The 19,436-nt window shown below is 31.5% G+C and overlaps 1 protein-coding gene across 1 annotated transcript in view; it reads left to right on the plus strand.

Moving 5' to 3' along the window:
• LOC114325410 (lachesin-like) overlaps window positions 1-19,436 on the plus strand; it is a 1,092,141-nt gene that overhangs the window by 346,971 nt on the left and 725,734 nt on the right. Inside the window, exon 4 of the mRNA XM_028273477.2 lies at window positions 17,149-17,306. Coding sequence (XP_028129278.1) covers window positions 17,201-17,306 — 106 coding nt within the window. The 5' untranslated portion in view covers window positions 17,149-17,200. The remainder of the gene's footprint in view (window positions 1-17,148; window positions 17,307-19,436) is intronic.

Here is a 19,436-nt window from a genome sequence, read left to right on the forward strand (position 1 = left end):
TCTTATATATCAACAATTATAATTTATTCATTCTCAACTACAGGACAATACCTACAAAAACTTTTACTTAAACTTGACTGACATTCCATTTTTATATTTTTCTTGCCATTACATCAAAACTGCCTATACGCTCTGAGCTTCGCTGGTGGCGCTCCTAGCGGATTACTAATTCAACTTTCACCGGTAATTTTTAAATTTATTATTTAATTGTTATCGCTTAATATTTACAACGCAAAAAAGTAATTAAATTGTAATCGATTTTTTAAGATTTTGCTAATCATTTTGACGTTCTATTGATAAAATATGAATTTCTTACTTCGGATACTTTCACAGTTATCGTGTAGATGGCGCTAAGATTAATAGAATAATTTATAATTAAATATTACGGAACAGTAAAAAAACTTAAATTCAGTATTTAAAACGTAAGTATATTTAAGGTAAAAATATATACCACAGCTTTGACCAACTAATATTTTTTATAATTAATGTTTTTAATTTTAATTTTAAATTTATCACTGTGACATTTATGTCAAATTTCCGGTAAAGGTTTACAGATATTACAGTCACTACTGGCGCTCGCGAATTTGTAAATATCCCCTCTACGTACGAGCTCACAGCGTATACTGTCAATACGTAAATCATAACAACTATAGAATAACATCTACTTTTATTTTTGTATATTCTAACAAATTTTAATAGTTTTTTTCTACAAACGTGTTAAAAATGCAATAATACAGTTTAAATTAAATTAAAAAAAAAACTTTTAAACCACCTTTTTCAAATTGCGCAAGTTGTATTATTAATATTAATGTTAATAAATGAAATATAAATATTTTGACGTTTCACAATTTGACAATTCACTTTTAATTGCAGTGCCTTAAAATTTTTAAAGCACTGGTGCTTTAAAGTAGCATTTTTAACGCTCCTATGGAGTGCTATAAATTGCATTTTTAACACGTTTATAGAAAAATAAATTTAAAAACACTAATATATCCTTTCCAAACCTTTTCTGGACTAATACATACATAAATTAAAACATTTAGTAACGAACTTCATACTGTCTGTGTGCGCATGCGCGCAGATTAATAAAATTTCACCCTCAATCGCGCCTAAAGAAGTATAACTTCAAAAAGACTGTTCGACTTGTACACACTTCTATATAAATCAAAACGGGAACTGGTGTATGTTTTCAAAGACTGATAGTGTGTAAATAAATTTATTGAAATCAGCTAAGTACTTTCAGCATTTTTAATGCCATCATCAGAGCTATCGTCTTATAGTTGTAAATACCTCAAATAAAGAAAAAACTTAAACAAACACATTCTACTATTAAAAATTAACCCAGGGATCTAACCACTGGTCAGGGTAAAAACCCTAGCCAAGCCGCACACCAAAGAAACATGAAACGAAAAACATGAAACATGAAACGAAAAACATGTTTCATGAAACTAAACCACTGCTAAACAAATCTCAAAGTCCGCCTACCAATGAAACGAGTGTGATTCATGCTCATGACACATTTTTATTTTCGGAGAGTTTCATAAATGGCCGGAGGTATATTTGTTTAGCAGTGGTTTATTTCCATGAAACGTAATTTACGTTTCATGTTTCTTTGATGAGCGGTCGGGCTTAAATGTATAAAATATCACATTTAATGTGTTTTTTAAAAAATGGCTACCATTTATACAACCAACAGCTGTTACTAACTGTTAACTAGAATGGACAGTAAATTAATTTTTTCAGTCTTTAGAAAACCTACTCAGACTGACCATACCATCCCTAGATCTTTTAACCATCCTTTTCAACAGAAGATGGCTTCTTTTCCATCGTTTACTTAGTCTACCATTATCAGATACTTATTTCAAGTCAGAATTAGATATTATCAAACAACTTGCATATAGTAATGGTTACTCCCCTACTTTAGTTGATAACATACTCAACAAATTAAGGAGTAAAAGGAATAGATCCCTAGCTTACAATTCTGTCCTTAACAATTCAACTACCGCAGTTATATATAGATCAATATCATATATAGGTTATCCTTCAGATAATATGGCCAAAATCTTAAATAACATCCCCAACCTTAAACTATCATTCAAATGTAAAGAAAATATAAAATCTATTTTTTCTGACACCAAAGATAAAATTGGAAAAACATCAAAAAGTGGTATATACAAATTGTCCTGTGGAGACTGCCCTGTTACCTATGTGGGGAGAACTATGCGACCTTTGGAAACACCCATCAAAGAACATTTGTTTAAGATTGACAAATCTAGTTTTGGCAATCACTTACATGCTTCTAAACATAACTTCAGTCCCCAAAGAGATAGTAGGATTCTACATAGTATACCCATTAACAACTATACAAAAATGAATTTATTAGAAGACTTAGAAATTAGCAGGGAACTAAAAAGAAACCCTCAAAATTGTGTTAACACCCAGGTTCAATTAAATTGTAAATTTGATCCAATCTTTAAGAAGTTTCTTTAATACTTTTATATTCAGCATGCCCAACAATTGCCCTAGTTTTTTGAACATTACTTTATAATATATTTGAATTTTCTTTCATTGATTACAAACAAGTAAATATTTTCGATTTGGCTTTTTTTAATAATACTATTGTTCTTAAAGAAACAGTTTTGGACTCTGAGCTTGTCCAACGGTGCATCTCCTTGGTTTTCATCTATCTCACTTCTATATTTGGTCAGAACTGACTATTTGTTTTGTTTTTTAATAATTTAATAATACTTTGATAATTTGATTATGTTCACATTTAACTTTAATTTAAACTTAACAATTGTTCTTTAAATTTAACTTTAGATTTTCATATTAACTTCTAACTTCAAAGCAATTAGTAACCAAAAAAAAGTAACAGCTGTTGGTTGTAAAAATGGTAGCCATTTTTAAAAAACACATTAAATGTGATATTTTATACATTCAAGGGTTTTTACCCTGACCAGTGGTTAGATCCCTAGGTTAATTTTTAATAGTAGAATGTGTTTGTTCAAGTTTCTCTCCACATTTGAGGTATTTGCAACTATAAGACGATAGCTCTGATGATGGCATTAAAAATGCTGAAAGTACTTAGCTGATTTTAATAAATTTATTTACACACTATCAGTCTTTGAAAACATACACCAGTTCCCGTTTTGATTTTTTATGTAAATGATCTTGATGATAAATCGTACACCAAGCCAGAGGAAAAAAACAATAAGACCGTAATTGTATGATCAACATAAATCGTACAATAAAAACAATAACACAAAACGTAGCATTAAAGTCTGTGCTACATTGTTACTTACGACGTTTCATCGCCCCTTATTACCCGCACTATTCTTTCAGAAGCAGCAGTCTCCCCGTTATACATTCCATATTATTCAGATGTTGCTAAATGACGAACAGTAAAAACTTGTGAATAAAACTTCGAAAAGACTGAATAAAATTTTTATTATCTGGTTTGTCTTTTCAAAAGAATATTACCCTAAACAGACAAGACGCGCCGCTGTTCAAAAACTAATTCCATTCCTTCTATAAAACAAGGCGTCCCCATCGAAATTTATTAGTGTTAGGATCCAGAGGCGTAACGATATAGAGATTTCAGGGACATATTAAAATAAAAAATAAAAATAAAAAATAAAAACGTATATTGCCTTAATAATATTTACAATTCATTATATTTCATATATTTTATCTCTTCATTTCGCCGTTCTGCCTTTGCACCGTCACCTCTGTTCTTGCTTCGCTGTGGATACCATATTCTTCATTCCTTGGATGCCTGGACGTCTTCTTCTGTAGGCACTCTTTGTGGCTTTCGTATCTACTTTCCTGACTGGTTTTTTCAACCACCTGGCTATCGTCTGATTAGATGGTCAATCAGATGGTAAGTTTCTTTAAAAATACTCTGTGCTTGATTTCTATCGAGGATGTTTCTCGTTTTTAGGATTCTTTTTGTGGCCTGGTGGAAGAAACATTGAGTCCTTTTCACGGTCACCTCCCTCAGTGGTGTATACTGGAGCCTTACTCGGTTGGTTGCATTCGTCACACGGTCCTGCCATACTGCTCCGTCTATGATACGTTAGCATGCTCTTTCTGTGGCTTCAAGCTTCTTCCAATTGGTTTCCGCTGTTGATCTCCATAGTGGAACCTCACATAGGCCTGTTAAAGTTGAATTTTCTTCCTGTTCGTTAGAGGTGATGTCCTAAAAGTGAAAGGTTGAATTAGTCTTTTGACTGTTCTTGGGTTATTCTGATTTGTATGCACCGTTCAGACTTCTATCCAGGTGTACTCCTAGGTATTTGACGGAAGGTGTTGCTTGGATGATGTTTTCTCTCATCGTGAGTTCTACTTCTGGAGAGCTGTTTTGTTGAGTAAAGATGATGAACTTAATGATGATTTTTTCGGAGTTGATCTTAATTTTCCATTTGTCCGTGAACTCTAATATCCTTCCTAGGTGGTCATCTAGCGTCTGCACTATTCTTCTTTCATCTTTACCTGAAGTATAGACGGCTGTATAATCTGCTTACAAATCTGTACTCGTTCTATCATCTGCTGGCAGATCTGAAACAAATATATTGTATAAAATGGGTGACAGAATACTGCCCTGTGGCATTCCTTCCTGAATTTTTCAGGGGCAGTATATTTGAGAAATAATCCGTTAAAAAAATAATTTTTAAACACAAAACAGACATTGGACTATTTATTTATTTAGGTAGTATTCTTCTTCTTATTTTTGTGTAGATATGACTGTCTGTGTTTTCAATAAGTTGTCGTTACATCGTTTTCGTGATCTTTCCACTAATCGTTTTCCTATTGGGGAACCGTATCTCGCCGTCTGTACTGCTCTATTTGTTGTCATTCGGCTTATGTGATCCATTTTACTCTTCTGTTTCTTATCCAGTTATTAATGTTCTACACCTTACATCTCCGTCGTATATCTGTACTTCTATCTCTGTCCCATAGTGTCTTATCATCGAGTTTTCCATGGATTTTCATCTCTGCTGTTTCGAGCTATCTTTTTGCCTTCATTGTGTCAGTTCCGTTCGTGTTTCTGAATCCTACCGTCATTATCGGTCTGATGAATTCTACCTTTTCTTTCTTTCTCGATATTTTTATTTCCCTTTATTGTTTCATTCAGGCAATATGTGGCCCTATTTCCTTTATTCTATGTCTTCCACTTCTGTTTCGAGTTTTTCGTAGCTGTGATGCCTAGATGTGTAATCTCCATCACCTGTTCTATTATCTATCCATCCAGCTCTAATTTACATCTTAGTAGATTTGCTGTTATAACGATGCATTTTGTCCTTTTTAGGGAAATTAACATGTTAAATTTTCTGGCGAATATTTTAAATTAGTGCAGCATACGTTGTAATTGACAAATAATATCCGATATGCGGACGATACAGTCGTACTTGCCAGTAGTATCGATGGACTTCAGCATCTTACTGACCAGGTACAAAGAGCGAGTGAAGAAAGAGGACAACCTCAACATAAATAAAACAAAATCGATGCAGGTCAGCAAAATTCAAAAACCTGTCAAACAATTGAAAACAAAAAACCAATAAATTCAACACGTTAACTCGTATATATACCTTGGAACAGTCGTCAACTCGAAATGGGATCAAATAACCGAAATAAGATCTAAAATTGAAAAGGCCAGAACAACATTTAGCAACATGAGAAATATATTCACCCATTGCAACATATCTCTCCCACTAAAAATACGGCTGCTAAAATGCTATGTATTTCCAGTCTTGCCGTATGGCGCAAAGGCCTGGACAATAACGGAAACATTAATGAGGAAGCTGGAGACATTCGAAATATGGGCGTAGGTACCGACATATCCTCAAAATATCCTGGACGACTGGAGAAAACAAAAAGAAATCTCTTTCACAATTAAGAAACAGAAACTTGAATACCTCGGTCATATTATGAGACATGATAAATATCATATACTCCAACTGATAATACAGGGTAAAATAGGGAGCAAACGCGGACCCGGAAGAAGAAGACACTTATGGCTTCAAAACTTACGCCAATGGTTTGGACTAATATCGATCGAGTTATTCAGAAACGCCGCAAACAAAATTAAAATTGCTATGATGATAGCCATCGTCCGCAACGGACAAGGCACATGAAGAAGAAGAAGAATACATTGTAAATCATCTTCACTGTGAGATATTAGTATTGCATCGTCTGTATTTCATCCACGATCAGGTTGAGCAATAGTAGACTCAGGGAATACTCTTATCTTATCGCACTGCCAGCTTCAATTGGGTTAGTTAGTTCTTCTTCTACTTTTACTTTTATTGTGTTATTCTGGTAGATATTTTCGATCGTTTTAATTATTCCTAGAGGTATCTCTCTTGCGTACAATAAATGGATAATATTTTTTAATTTGACCCTGTGAATTTAGGTCCTCGAAACATAAATATGGTTCTTGGTTTTATTGAACAAAATCCCATTTTTTTCATTACATTACGCAAACTTTTATATCTTCTATTATAATTATTAATATCTGTTATAAATTTTTGATTTTGATTTGCTTTAAAGTTGGCACTTGCTTGTTAGCGCATAATAGTTAATGATCTATCTATGGTCGTAAAACATTAATATTAATAAAGACTAAGTTTTCAATCTAATAGCACATAAAACAACATCCAAAAATGTTATTCTACATCCTACCAGACTAAAAACAATGGGAACCTTCTCTGGTAACACCTCCGAGGCTTCTACAATTTGCAAGCCATAACGGATGATGAGACTAAGGAAGATGAGGGAATTTTACAATTTATAATTCACGAAGGGAACCATTCTCGTTGGAACTTTACCGCGCTGAGCAGATGGGACGTGAATTATAAATTGTAAAATTCCCTCATCTTCCTTAGTCTCAGCATCCGTTATGGCTTGCAAATTGTAGAAGCCTCGGAGGTGTTACCAGAGAAGGTTCCTATTGTTTTTAGTCTGGTAGGATGTAGAATAACATTTTTGGATGTTGTTTTATGTGCTATTAGTTTGAAAACTTAGTCTTTTTTAATAGCAGTTGCCGCTAGGGCATCCCTGCCATTTCTTTCGTTGCAATCCGTGACTGCACGCCGGGGTTTGTCCTAGTTAGGTCAGAGAGAGCAGCATATGTGCCTCCTGATGAGAGACTAATAAGTTTCGAAACCGGTAGAGGTGCTTGCTGCACTCTCTGATTGAACTGGAATAATGATGCGGCTGTAGTTTCGTGTTGCAACGAAATTGAAAATGGTTATTCATTTTTGATTAATATTAATATTATCCAATTGTGTTTTACAAACCGGTTTTTCTTTTTTTGACAGGCGTCGAAAATTCTCGTTTTTCGCCATCTTCAATACATTTACTCTCGGGCTATTTTTTTTTAATTTTTCTCTTATTTGCATCGGCTATACGTCCTTGAATTTTTTTCTTGACAAATGGATGCTTATACTCACTTATTCACGCTGCATAAATTGAATCACATTCAGTGGTGTCATGGTGCGGGAACGAGCGGGAACGCCGTTCCGGCACTGGTTAGGAAAAGAAAAAAAATAATAGAGAATTTAGGTTTTGTAAACAAAAATTAGCAGTGCGTTCCAGCACTGCTAATTTTGCCATGACACCACTGATCACAGTAGCTACAATTTGCCTTATTTGTTCACTTATGCAGTTTCTTATTTGAAAGTTTAGAAACAATTGCCATGTTCCATTTTACACTATATTGCCAACACCACTCTCAAAATCACAATTAATGCTATTAAAAATTTCAAACATCTCGCTTTGCTGCTTAGTGCCGAATGGCATCTACTGGCATTATATTTCAAGAATCTGCGTCCATTTTGGATTAGGGATGAAAGGTTTGACTTAAACGGTATGTTGTGCTGAGAAGGTTAATAGCAAATTCTCCCAATATTTAAAACACTGTAGAAGATAAGCAAAAATACTGTTTTAACTGATAGTTTTTACATGTTATCTTTTAAGTGGGAAATTTACCTTATCAAGAGCAAAACCTGCGGGGATTCGGTAAAGGCGGAGGTAGATATTTTGCTACTGATGGGCGGAGCGTAAATACTATAAATAACGTTTCATACAATAAAATAATCTCCCTTATCTCTAAGTATAATAAATACGAGGGGATTTGAAATCTTTGAAATAAGTTTAAAGACTTATTTTGCACAGTCTGCAATAATAAGGAAATAAGGATTACCTTGTCATGTACTTTATCCCTGAAAAATTCAGCTTGTTACAAATAAGTGGGAGGTAAATCGTTTTCTAGAGCGAATATTGTAATACCTACACTCTACTAATTCCTTTTGTGAGTTTGTTACATATACATATATGAATGGTATGTATTTAGATATCAGTAAATAATTGTGAAAATAAGATGAATTTTTGTTTGAACATTTTTATTTAATGTCAACTCTGTCATAACTTATCGAATAGTGAATATCTGTCATACTGATCACAAGTTAAAAAAGGGCTTAAACTATCGATTTTCGGTAATATCGTAAAAATAAAAAAAATCTTACACTCGCTATAAAAAAATTTGAAAAAGATATGAAAAATCAATTGCATCAAGAAATATTTTAAACACAAACTCTTAAATGATTTTATATTGAGATATTGTTTCGGATTATTGCCTTTTATAAAAAATCTTACAGGAAAAATATACACAGTAACCTATCTATGACAAAATTTAAAATCTCTGTCATCTTAACAGTCAGAGATAAAAGTTGAATTATTTTGAAAATTACAGGACGTACCAATATGTAATGGCAAGACAAAGTTATTTTTTTTAATTATTAGGTACTATCAATAAGACAGAATTTAGAAAATCACACTCTTTTAAAGTTTTGTGTTTTTATGTCCTAAAAATTCAAAATTAGAAAAAACGACTTACATGTCCCTTTTGACCATCTTGGGTATAAAAATAAAAAATCATTCAGTAAAAATAACACTTTATTTAATATTATCTTTATCTATAATTGCCATTCCCCTGTTAACCCTGCTGTCAACAATTTCAGGCAAAACATACTCCAAATAAAATATTTTTATTTTTTCTTCCATTTTTTGGGTTCAGAATTTCTGGTTTCTTGGAATCTTTTCTATTTTTATTCCTTTTTGAGTCCAAACGCAAAGGTAGCAAAAATCCATTTTTGTAACATGCAATTGACCTTGAATTTGATAATACCAATTGTGGTTTTCATTAATTGATTTGTCTTTTCTCCAAAATGTAATTTTTCTTGTATCTATTCCCTCATCTATTGTAAACATTCTACATGAATAGGGACACTTTATCTCTACAATGGAGTTTTCATTTTCTACGATTCCATCAGGAGAGGCAGCTACATAATTAAGTTCAGAATCAATAAAAAGACCACATTGTACAATTTTTTGTTTAAGTATTTTTGCAAATAATTTCTAGCAATCTTTTCATTGTCAACCCCATATTGTGTAGCATTAGAAAAAAATTGTTCAGGATGAACAACTGACTTGATGAGATTTTTTAATGAAGATTTCTCCCTTTTTTACAAATCTCGCCGAAATTTGAAGCAATAATGCGTTTTTTTCTTTCGTTATGCCATAAACTGGAATCGGCTTGACTTCTGGTGTGTTTTTCAATAAGATGCTTTTCGTCCAGAGAAATGCATAAGCTATTCAAAAAATCTTTTTTTGCCAGTTGATAAGTTAAGTCATCCATATCTGGTTTAATGCAATTTTCTCCGTAAAAACGGTCGTTTTTTTTTTGTTTTGTGGTCGCGTCTTTAATTTTATTTTTTGTCTATAGATAGATTTCTGTGCAAGTCTTCTTTGTTTCATAGATTCGAATGTTTGAAGGAATTGTTTACTGCACTCTCCGTACTTATTTTTTATGGTGGTCAATTCCTTTCGACTATTTAGGGCCACAACAGATGCATAACATCGCGTCTGGTATGATCTTCTCATTATGTAATTAATTCCTTTCCCACCAGTATGTTTAGCAATTATATTGTTAAATTGCTCTGCACAATTATTGTCAACATCATAAATTAAGCTTTTGGCATGATTTGCAATATATCTGACAGGTACCATTAGCTTGTCATATAAAGCTAAAAATAAGGAAAAATTATACTAATAAATTTTGTAAAAAAAAAGATTATATCTAAACAGTTTTTACTGCAGCTGTTTTATAAAGCAGCATTTTAATAATAATAATACGAGTTAATTTCATATCAGAAATAGTCGTACTAACTTCATTTGTATTTGTACAAAAGTATTTTGCACAATTTTTATGGTTTCCTAGTATATGATGTGGACTGTTTAAAATATCTTGCCTTAAATATTCAATTTTTTTGCCCAAAATATGTGGCTCATTTTTTCTATACTTGATAGTTTCTGTTATAGCACATCTAAATCTCAACATGTTTTTCTAAAACATCAAATGGTAAAAAATTATTCACATACTCAATATTTTCTACAAATTTTATTAGATGCATTAGTGTGAACATATCTTTTTTACACCGCCTTAGTTGAAACTAGTATTTTTAGGAACAAAAAAGACACTTATTCATTTTGAGATTATAAAATCTTACATTCACTTCTTTTCGGAGTTGCAAAGGCCCAGAATCCTTTTGTTGAGTCAGGTCTCTTATTTTTCTGAGATAATTTCTCAGCAAGTGATTTCGGCACTCCACCTTCTGAACAGAAATATCAAAATTTTTATATGGGTCCTTTTGCAATATAGCATCATAGCAGCTGCTATCTCCATCGGCAACCATTTTATTAAAAATTAATCCATACATTTCAATACTCTTGGTAAATCCTTCAGCAATAATGTTAGCTTCCATAGCACTTGAGGAACCGTTCCAATTTTTGTAACAATTATGTTGTGGTGTATCAGTGGAATATTTTTTGCAGATGATGCAAAATTTATTTCTCACTGTTAAAAATAGTACTTTTTTGTTTTGAAACCCACAATTGCAGCAGCCCCACTAAATGAATTATAGTTCATTCTGTATGACCTATTAGCCCAAACACCATCACAAACGACTGTAACTAAAGGGATACCGTCTTTACTTAGTTCGCCGCATTCTATTGCTAATCTTTTTTCTTCGTTGGCAGCTTTTGCCATTTCTTCTAGGGCCGCTTCTTCCCAAAGGTCCGATAAGTTATCCTGTATCTTGTTATATGTTTTAGAGGATAATGTTGGTATATTTAACGAAGAATTGAATTCATTTAAATGTGCATATCCTGACCCAACGTTAGTAATGCCAAGGACAGCACTTTTATTGATTTCTTCGAAATCTTCAACTGTTGTCACAGACTCAGTAGAAAGACACATATTACATTTAAATGTTATTTTAGATGCTAATCCAAATCTTGTTTTTTTTTACCTTTAAATTTTGAAGAGAAAATCCAAAGTGAGGCGCATGGTTTGATATTAAAATCAGGGAATCTAAAAAATATTGAATATCAACTATTCTGCATCCTTCGTGGTTTATTTTTGAGTCAGAGTCTACTTTTTCATTTTTCTTCACATTTTTAGAAACTGTAAGTTGACTAAGTTCGGAATTAAAAGTATCACTAGCGTCCATATTTTCACTAACATTAGAAACTACTACTTGTTTGAGTTGTTTGTTTACATAATTTGAAATGTCACAAAGGTCTGTTCCATTATTTGAATTGTCACAAAGGTCTGTTCCACTATTTGAATTCTCAAAAAGGTTTGCTCCGCTATTTGAATTTTCTTCATGTCGGAGTTGAGAATTATCAAAATCAACTTTATTTTCACTCAGAGATTGTAAAACTGCTTCTACCATATAATTGTCTACTGAACTATTATAAATATTGTCTACATTATCTACATCAATAAAATTAATGCTTTCTTCGGTATAATTCTCAATAGCAGGAGTAGAACTTGCCATATTATTATGTTGCAAATTCAAATCGTCCTCAACTTCTAGAAGTTGTAATTGTCCAGATGTTGAAGCCCTATCCTGAAATAGCCTTATTTTGTATCAATAATTTCTCCATTTTACTTTGATAGAATTCATTTTCATAGACAATAAGATTTTTACAATCGCATAAATTTTATATAGGGCGTTTCATTGTGTCCATTTTGTTTTATATGGTACTTTGTAAAGACCTGACTAACTCTGCAAAGCTAAACCTGGGTATAATTTCTATTTTTTAAAACTACAAGAAAAAATTAAATGAATGTATTGTACCTACCAATTACTTTTTGTCTAATAAAAAAACTTTGGGTTTCCTTTAAATTTTGCAATAAATAAGCAATTCAACTGTGATTATTAATAGTTACTTATATTAATTAAAATAGTCCCTTCGAAAACCAATAAAATCTGAAATATCTCACTAGATATCCATTGTCACCACTGTTATATGCAGTGTGACCTGAAAGTGTGGAATAACTTCATTATTTCATAAACTGAAAATATTTTCAAAAAACCTGAAACAGGTTGATTTCAATTCTTAAAATTAGGTTTCCTGGCACAGTTGTGAAGAAGATTACTTTACCTCGTTTGAAGGGTATTTCAATTATCTACTAAATTGTTATAGGTATATAATGTTTGCCAAAAATATTTAGTTTAGAAAATAATGAATTTATTTCACACCTTTGGGACACACTGTATACATATAGTTACGTTACGTTGCTAATAGCTTTAAAGTTAGTCAACTCTTTATGAAACAACCTGAGTAATATATGAATTTAATCGCTACTTTCTTTTTTCTTACTTACTTTCAATATCTCCTGACGCTTGCGATTTAGGGATCGCGTTGATATTCTTTTAGACGACATCCATAATCGTTTTTTGGCACTTTTTCGAAGAGGCATCGTAAAAATATCAAAATAACACTCGAAAACACAAAAATACAAAGATAAGTCCGAAAAATACACAAAATACACGACACTACTGCTCAAATACAGGAAAGATAATGATATAATTACCTTCGGTACCTACCTGCTGATTGTTTATATTATTAATACTTAATCCCTTGCAGATGTTTTTATGTCCAGATGTACCAAAAATACCACTGTCAGACACTAAACCTAATAGATGCAAATATTTTATTCTACAGGGAAAAATAATAGTTACTTACAAAATTCAAAGTGTGATTCCTCATTTGAAGCTATTTTTATTGCCAATTTAATGCAATAAAAAAATAATCTTGAAATCAACACCAGAAAAACAACAATTTTAGTTTTTAGTTAATTTGATTTATTAAAATGTGATTCCTAATAATTATTTTATTTTTTGCATTGAATTACTAATTGTTTTTTATATATTAGAATATTTGCTAATATTTTAACTTGAAAACTAATGTCAGATTTTAATAACTAAATAAGATACAAATATACGTAGCGATACAAATATTTTATATAAAGAGAACACAAAAATTACTTATGAAGGTACCAAAGATATATAGAAATAAAGGCAAAAATTAAAAAGTATTTTTCATCATTCCCCGGTAAAATGCAAACATCTGTGAATGAGTTTATTATCTTTAAAAAATATTAGTTCCTTTACTTTCCAATCGGCGGAGCCACTTTATAGAAGCAAAATATTGGATTGCAAAGAGTTCGTAGTCCCCCATTTTTAAAGCTTATTTTTGACTTTAGGCTCACGAAAAAATTATGTAATGTAGGTAAAAGTCCAATCTGTCTTCCTGTGGAGAGAGCTTTTAAAAATTTTATTTGGGTTTCCTTAAAAAAAAAATTGAGAAAAATGGGTAAAAAACCGACATTTTACCAATTTTTTTAGAAAAAACTAAATAAAATTTTTAAAAAATCTCTCCATAGGAACACAGATTGGGCTTTTACCTACATTACATATTTTGTTCGTCATCCTAAAGTTAAAAATAAGTTTTATAAGTGGGGGACTACGAAAGCGTTTCAAATACTGTTATTTACAAGGTAAATCCCCTCTTAAAGAAATATATAATTATTAGTGAAAAAATAGAAGAAAATTTTAGAAAATAGAAGTTTTATTGTTTCTTACTTGTAGTGGTAAGTATTTATTGATAAAATAATAACAATAACACTCAAAATTATTGTTCTTATGAGAACATAGAAACATGTTACCTTACACTGTAATCAAACATTAGATCCATACTCATAATTACTATTGTCGGAATCTCCATTTTTGTATTGCAACTGATGACTTAGTTAATTCCTTCGATGAGATTTTCATGCACCCAAAATTCTTTTATTAATTTTTCATATTTCCGCCCACTTTCACTTTTTTCCCAAATTGTAGGACTAAAAGTATTCAATGCTTCTTGCCATGTTTCCAAAACTGCTGCAACACTTTAACGGTTACGTCCAATATAGTTATCGTAGTAAGTTTTACATATTCACCAAACATGTGTGATTGAATTCACAATGGTCAGTCTTAACATACTATGTCCAAATCTTCTCTTCTTCTTCTTCTTCTTTTTCTTCTTCTTCTTCTTCTTCTTCTTCTTTTTTACTACTTCTTGTAATAGGACTATGTCCTGTTTCTTCTGTTACAATCTCTGCTGCGATCCGGAGCTCCAGCTCACGTATCATCGTTTTTGGGTCTTCCTATGGATTGCTTGGTGTTGGGCTTCTGTGTCTTCGCCCATTGCGCCATACGTTCAGTGTCCATCCGATCTACGTGGTCTCTTGTCCATCTCACTAAGTCTTGAACGCCTAGCTCTCTCAATGTGTCTTCGTTTTATATTATATCTCTGAGTGTGATACCTCTTATGGATCTTAGGGTTTTCATCTCTGTTGTTCTCATTATTTGTTTGGTCTTTGTTGTCTCGGCCCTTGTCTCTGCTGCGTATGTCAGTACGGGTCTAACATATGTCTTATAAATGCGGATTTTGCTTTCGGTGCTCATATATTTATTCCTCCAGATTATATCCCTCAGGAAACCAGATATTCTCTCTGCTTTCGTTACCTGCTGTTTTGTTTCTTGCCACATATGCCTGCCGCTAGATATTTCCACACCCAAGTATCTATAATCCATTACCTGTTCCATCTTATGGTCGTCCACCACTAATTTACATCTAATTGGATTCTTGGATATTACCATCGATTGGGTTTTCTCTGTGGATAGTGTCATGTTATACTTTTCGGCGGTTATTTTAAATTTTTGTAGTAGGCGTTGTAAGTCATCTTCATTTTCGGCTATTAAGATTGCATCATCTGCATAGCAAAGTATTCTCATGGTTGGGTTACCCATTTTGTATCCCTGATTAATTTTGTTAACACTACCTATAACTTCACCCATTATTAAATTAACTGTCCAAACCTAGATATTACAATCTCGTGTACTATAAATATATTTGGGTTTTTATTCCTTTTGGGTAACTGTAGTAATTCCGGCTTGATAGAATCCTGAGGAAATGAAATATTTTTATTAGCCATTCCTTTATTTTCTGTACCCTCCAGGAATTTGTTGTTCCAAGAAGAGGGAATAGAAAAAAAAACTAGAATAACAAACTCTGCATTAGAGAGACATCAAACTTTTTCAAAGGTTCCTTGCCATATCTTCCAAAATTACAATTATAATGAAAATTATAATAAAATAATTTTTAATTCAATAGCAAATTGGCAAGGATCAAGTGAATAGAATTATTATTAACAGAATTAATACAATTTTGTTAAATATACTAAATGCAAAGTTAAAAATACACGTGGTCTGGAGAGGTTATGTATAAAAAATAAAAATTATCAAAAAAAGACACTGGATATTGGTGAAATATTAAATATAAAGAAAAACATTAACTACAAAAGTATGAAATAAATCAGTACTCACCCAAAGAGGTATTGGACGATATAAATGAATTTTCTAGAGAAACACGGTCTCAAGTAGAGAAAAACATTATAAAAACGTTTTCTATAATTTAAACTGAGACTGACACGACAGAAGGAAAGTCAAGAGTTACCAGCTGACAAAGATTGGAGTGTGGAGTAAAAATACAGAAAATTAATATAGTAGAGAATCTGTTTAACGGATAAAAATTATTGGATAATGTAATTTAGCATGTGTAGAATTACAAAAAAACGAGGGTTGGCCGATCTAATCTGGTTCTAACTATAATTAATTAATAATTATTAAAAAATGATATTTTCGACCCGGACAGATATTGTTAAAAAAATTTTGGATCAATCTTAAAAAAAAAGTTTTTTTGTAATTTTTCTCTAAAGTTGATCGTTTTCGAGTTATAAACAAATTAAAACTGAAAAAAGAACGAAAGATGACAATTTTCAAGGCTCAAAACACAAATAAAAAAGATTATTTTTGTAATCATCAAGTACATAAATTTAAACTCAAACCTTTTTCTATCACGTCTCGATAAGAATTTTAGCCATGTTTTATTCCAAAACATATTGTTTTAATTGTTAATGAGGAAGGTTTCTTATGGGGAGACGGGCATTAACAACTAAAAAACAATGTTTCAGAAGGAAATAAGTCCAAAAGACTTATCAAGAACTGATAGAATAAGGTTTGAACTTGAATTTAGGTACTTCGTAATTTAAAAATGATATTTTATACTTATGTTTTTGAGCCTTGAAAATTGCTATCTTTCGTTGTTTTTTCAGTTTTAAATTGTTTATAACTAGAAAACGATCAACTTTAGAGAAAAATTACAACAAACTTTTTTGTTTAGAATGACCTAATAAATCTGACGTAATATCTGCCCTGGTCGAAAAATTTTTACATGCTACAAAATTACCATGCTAAATTACATATCCAATAATTTTTATTCATTAAACAGATCGGTGCAAATCGACTTTATATCGTATCTTAGACTGTGATTATTTAGTTGATTTCTTTGAATGCGGGAAAAGATAAGGACATAATATTAATAATTGATAAATAGGCGCCAACTATTTTTATAAGAAAAATGGTAAAACAAAACGAAAGTTAACAAATGGATAAATTCAAAAGAAATTTCAAATAATTATTTAAATATATACCAATAAAGATGTAACGTTTATATCGTTACAAAGCAATATAAAATAGTTTTCATGTATTGCGAACATCGTACCAAACAATTGTTATATTATGTCGTATAAGATGTATTACCCTAGAAAATATTTCTCGTTTCTTGTAAAAAATATTTTTCGAACGCCCGTGATGTGAAATTGCTTATATTCATTCAGTGATTTGTTCACAGGTCCCCATCCCCAGAATGGTTGAAATACGTGCAGACGAAAACGAAATCGAAGATGCGATTCTTAAATAGGCATCGTGCCACCCGTCAGCTTCACAATATGACAGCTACGCAAGCAACTTTCCTTTTTTGCACTCTCTTGCAAGTCATTTTTACAGAAGGTAAGACTTGTTACTGCCTAAAGGACTATGTAATATTAGATATTGATGTTTTTAGTTTACGTGGTAAAATTCGGTGTTATTAAATTTTATTTTACTTTTTTATTGAAAAATATTTGTATAATTAAAGGTCAATGTTGCGAATAATACGCCCTTGAATGAGTTTCACCTAATAATTTTCGTATAACTATTTTAAAGAACGTAAATTAAATCTCATTTTAATTTATAAGTATTTCATTCACATAGTAGGTACATAATAGGCTATTTTAATAAAATTGTTTTGTTTTTTAACTTGTGTCAAACGCTGACATGTACAGTTGAAGATGCCTCAGCGGTCAGCGCGTCGTATCCATACATTTTTGTTTTCACTTATTTTATAACATTAAACAAATGGTGAAAACCTTGAATTATACACCTCTGTCTATCAGTGAACTCTGTCGAGTTGTAACCGGAAGTACTGTTTTAAAGTCGCCGAAATAATACAAGCGGAATATTATTCAACGCGCCTTTTCAAGACGAGAACATAAAATATACTTCCGGTTAAAAAGTTTTAAAAATTACTCTTGTTTTCACCTATGTATGTTACAATTTATCGACATATATAGTTACAGTAGAAGAACTAAAATATCGAATTCCGATTCTACTTCCGGTCACGTTGCGTGAAAACCTGTACTTGAACCAAAGTCCAATTGCCTGTTTTATTCTAGTTTAAAGGGATTTTCTGTTTTATGTCCTCTTGAAATTATATACAGGAATAGTTACAAAAAAATATACAACAAACTAACATTTGACATAAATAAACAAATATCAATACATGTCTTTGTGTATAAACTTAAACGTATTTATTCTTCTTGATGTGCCTATCCGTGACGAATGTGGCGATCATCATGACAATCTTCACTTTATCTGCAGCAACGCGGAAAAGCTGCACATAATATGTTGTATTGAACCAGGTTCTGTAGTTATTTAACCAGGATGTTCTTCTTCTTCCTGGACCTCGCTTTCCAAATATATTTCCTTGCAGGATGGCTTGTAGGAGGGCATATAGGTAAACATATATTTAATTATTCAAAATAATCAGCAATCGTAATAATATAGGGTGAGGCAGATAAAGAGCCTATTAGAATTATCTCAAGAACTAAAGGTAAGAGAATCACGAAAATTGGACTACAGGGGTTTTGAGGTATGAACTATTTAATGAAAATATTTTGGTCTCTTTGCTACTTCCTGTTATACCGGAAGTTGATTGTAACTTCGTTTTTTTAAATGGGACACCCTGTATATTTTTACATTTTTGGATTCTGCTCGATGTCTTCTTTCTTAAAATATGAGGTTTTGTAATATTATACAAGGTAGTTTAAAAGATAATTACGGTTTTTTATAAATTTTGTAGCCAACTTCACACCCTATAGAATTGTACTGATTTGATATCAAAAACTCCATTTATGTTCACGTGATTTTTAATATAGTCTATTATTATTAAATTTTTTTATTATAGCGAATTGTTTAATTTTAGTATACAGGGTTGGTCGAAACTCGGAATGAGTATTATCTGAGTTGTCTTAAATAGAACACCCTGTATTTTAGTATTGTAATGAAATAATATTTTAGAGTACTTTTTTATTACTTAAGCATTCCCTATACCTAACTGCTTTAATTTGTAAGTTATTCGTAGTTCTTTAAGCCAAATATTAATTGCAACAAAAATTACGTGAAATTTTATTAAGTTTGCCGTGAAAATATTCAATCATAAATAATTTTTTGAAAATAAATACATGTTAATCTAGAATGATCCTTAATTTATTAATATTGAATGAGATACCAAAATGCCTACGTTGTTAAGGGTGTTGGTGCATAAAATATTAATAAAAACAAACTATATTATACCTAGTTGGCTATGGCTTTGACACTAAACTTGATTAAACATTAGACATTATATTTATTATTTTTGTAGTTCCAGTTGCTTTGTTACCATTACCTACTAATATAAATTTTTGTAATGGGGAACTGATTAGTAAAGTTTTTGTTCTAGGAGAGTATGTATAACAAAAATGTACTACTAGCAATAAGAATTTATCATCTGCAAATCCCTGATAGACAACAGCCAAAAAGAGAAACTTTTCAAAGTTGACT

This window comes from Diabrotica virgifera, chromosome 10, assembly GCF_917563875.1.
Source record: "Diabrotica virgifera virgifera chromosome 10, PGI_DIABVI_V3a".
NCBI lineage: Eukaryota > Metazoa > Arthropoda > Insecta > Coleoptera > Chrysomelidae > Diabrotica > Diabrotica virgifera.